This window comes from Borostomias antarcticus, assembly GCF_949987555.1.
Source record: "Borostomias antarcticus genome assembly, chromosome: 24".
NCBI classification, from domain to species: Eukaryota; Metazoa; Chordata; class Actinopteri; order Stomiiformes; family Stomiidae; genus Borostomias; species Borostomias antarcticus.
In genome coordinates, this window is record NC_140257.1 from 12,650,545 (window position 1) to 12,653,100 (window position 2,556).

At 47.0% G+C, this 2,556-nt stretch overlaps 1 protein-coding gene across 1 annotated transcript in view; it reads right to left on the reverse strand.

Moving 5' to 3' along the window:
• LOC311325703 (carboxyl-terminal PDZ ligand of neuronal nitric oxide synthase protein-like) overlaps positions 1-1,994 on the reverse strand; it is a gene marked incomplete at both ends in the record, with an annotated part of 12,178 nt that extends 10,184 nt beyond the window's left edge. The window contains 2 exon segments of the mRNA XM_084458443.1: positions 1,421-1,492; positions 1,890-1,994. Coding sequence (XP_084314569.1) covers positions 1,421-1,492; positions 1,890-1,994 — 177 coding nt within the window.
• Positions 1,995-2,556: the final 562 nt, after the last annotated feature.

Consider the following 2,556-nt stretch of genomic DNA (forward strand, 5'->3'; position numbering starts at 1 on the left):
CAGCAGGACTGTTACTGCACATCTAAACTCATATCCATCTAATAGAGACATGTTACGCTCCAAAAATGCAGATACAGTGGTCTCTCATGGGGCTTAACGTCTTTCCCCGCTGTCTAACTCTTCCAGTGAAAAACAATGAGATCCTGTCGGCTTTGTGGCACAAAGGTTCTCTTCTTAGTGATGAATGGAACAGAACACGCAAGGTTCCTTTCCACGCTGTTTCCTGCTCCCAACGATCAACATGACAGCCCAGAAAAACCAGCGCTCCACTGCGAAGAACCGCCCAGTGGATACGAGCATTGCCCCCCCTCCCTACCCCCCTACCCCCCCACTCCCCTCACCCCTCTATCCTCTCCTCCACACCCCCCTAGCTGGGCTCATCTATCTTAGAGGCCATGGGAGTGGAGGCTCCAGCGGTGCTGAGGTCGTGCAGGTGGTCCTCCCACCACCAGACTGATGAGGGATTGAGCCTGTCAGGGCGTATCGTTGCTGACAGCACTTCCATGCTCTGTGGATACGGGGGGGGGGGGGGGGGGGGCACACCAAAACATCCATCCACAGTGCTGTACTACACATTACTCCCTGACAGGGGGAAATGTTTGTTTGTGTTGACATACAGCAGCCCTGCCCCGAGCGCACAGCGGCACACAACCTGGCTCTACCACTGCGTGTCATTGGGATGGGGCGCGTAGTGACGGGTACACAGTGCATAGCCGGATCGTAGATCTATGACTCTGAGTGCGTTAGGTTCAAGTGTGATCCCACAACTGCCGTGGAAGTACATGGCAATAACGGGGTTCAGCTGGCGTTGAGCTGGAGTCGTGCCTCTCTCTCTCTCTCTGTGTGTTTGAGGATCTGGACGACCTCTGCGTGACACTGCTTGATTAGATGTAACATTTGGCTCTGCCGTCTGATGATGCAGCTAAATCCCCTCATGCTGTAATAGTCTGACCGCTGTGGGGTTTCTTCTAATGCCGTCTAGATGCCTTCACCATCCCAGAGTCTCTCCACAGGGCCCTAACATCAGAGGGCCATAGATACGGGTCATCCTCACTCAGGATCTCATGTAAAGTCACAAAGTTCAAAGGGAGCGATGGGGGATCTCTATAAAATAAAATAAAAATAAAATAGCTCTGTGTGGTTCTGCTCCATCTGAAGATAGGGCATTGTGGTTCCTCAGTCTACTGACTATACAGTCGATCCCCTCCGAAAATTTTCAAGTTTTGAAAGCTTGTTCCTTTCAGGAGAGAAGAAGTGAACCTTGGTCTCTAAAAAGGAGAGGAAATGTCCAAGAGAAATCATCTACTTAAAGGTAAGTATTCCCATAAACAGGAACGGTCAACCAAAGGGATTTTAGCAAACATCTTCTGAAGCATTATTAGTGTCAAGCAGCTTAAAGTGTTTAAAAAAAGTGCCTCACCCGGATTCTCCTCATTGCTGCCACTATCTCCATCCGGCTGTTGGGACGTGCCACCTCCAAACTGCCAATGTACTGCATTTTATAGATACAATACAAGTTACCAGATTTATCACCCAGGTATATCAGTGTACAGCTCCCAATGCATATGAATGACAAACAATTATGATACCCTTACCGGAATCAAATAATGACTAAAAAAGAAATAAATTACATGGATTCCTGATACAATTAACCTGAATGACTCTTAAGAAGTGCATTTACATGAATTCCTGATACAATTAGCCTGACAGCATAGACTATTCAACTTACAGTAAGAGTATCACAGCTACGGTTGAATAACAGACAAGCGTCCAGTTGAAATGGTCATTTCCGAGCATTATTCTCTCTATCGTTACATTTTGGAAGAATACAGTAGGTATCTGCATTTGCCGGCTGACTGCACTGCATCATTGACAATGTTTTTTTTTACCTTTGCCTCGAAACAGACCCCATGCTGAAACACGTCCTCGTTGTGCATGGGGATCCTCAAATCTTGGGCATCATCCACTAAATTATACTTCGTTATCCCTGGCATCGCCCTATTGATAGACGAGTTGCCCGGCGCTTGCTTTATGACAATCCTACCAGCAGATCGCAAAAACGCGCATCTTGCTCAACACTCACTCCTGATTTGATTGGACGGTCGCGGAGCTCTGGAGGTCATTCGGGTTTAGTTTATGGTTGATTGGTTAACGAATTCTATTAACACCACCCGGTTTAACTGGCAGTTCAGTTCAATACCTGTTTTGGTTAAATCCATGCTGGTTGGGGTTCGATGACGCACAGATTTCAAGGCAGCTTGTAGATATTTTTGTCATACCATAACAAAAACAAGCTGATGCTGTACACGTTCTGCGCATGCTGCTCTCAAAATACGCACTGGGGCGATTCAACCCAGGTGCGTAAGAGAATTCAGCGATTTACGTTTATATAGGCCAATTGAAGCAGCAATCCATAATCACATGTCGGCCTACACATATGTCATGCGAGGATTGAATGACATCTAGTGGCGATGATCCGACAAAAGCAGCAGCATAGGCTATTCCTCGAGTAGCCTAGTCCACTACATTAGGCTACAATGCGGATGCAAGTTTGAG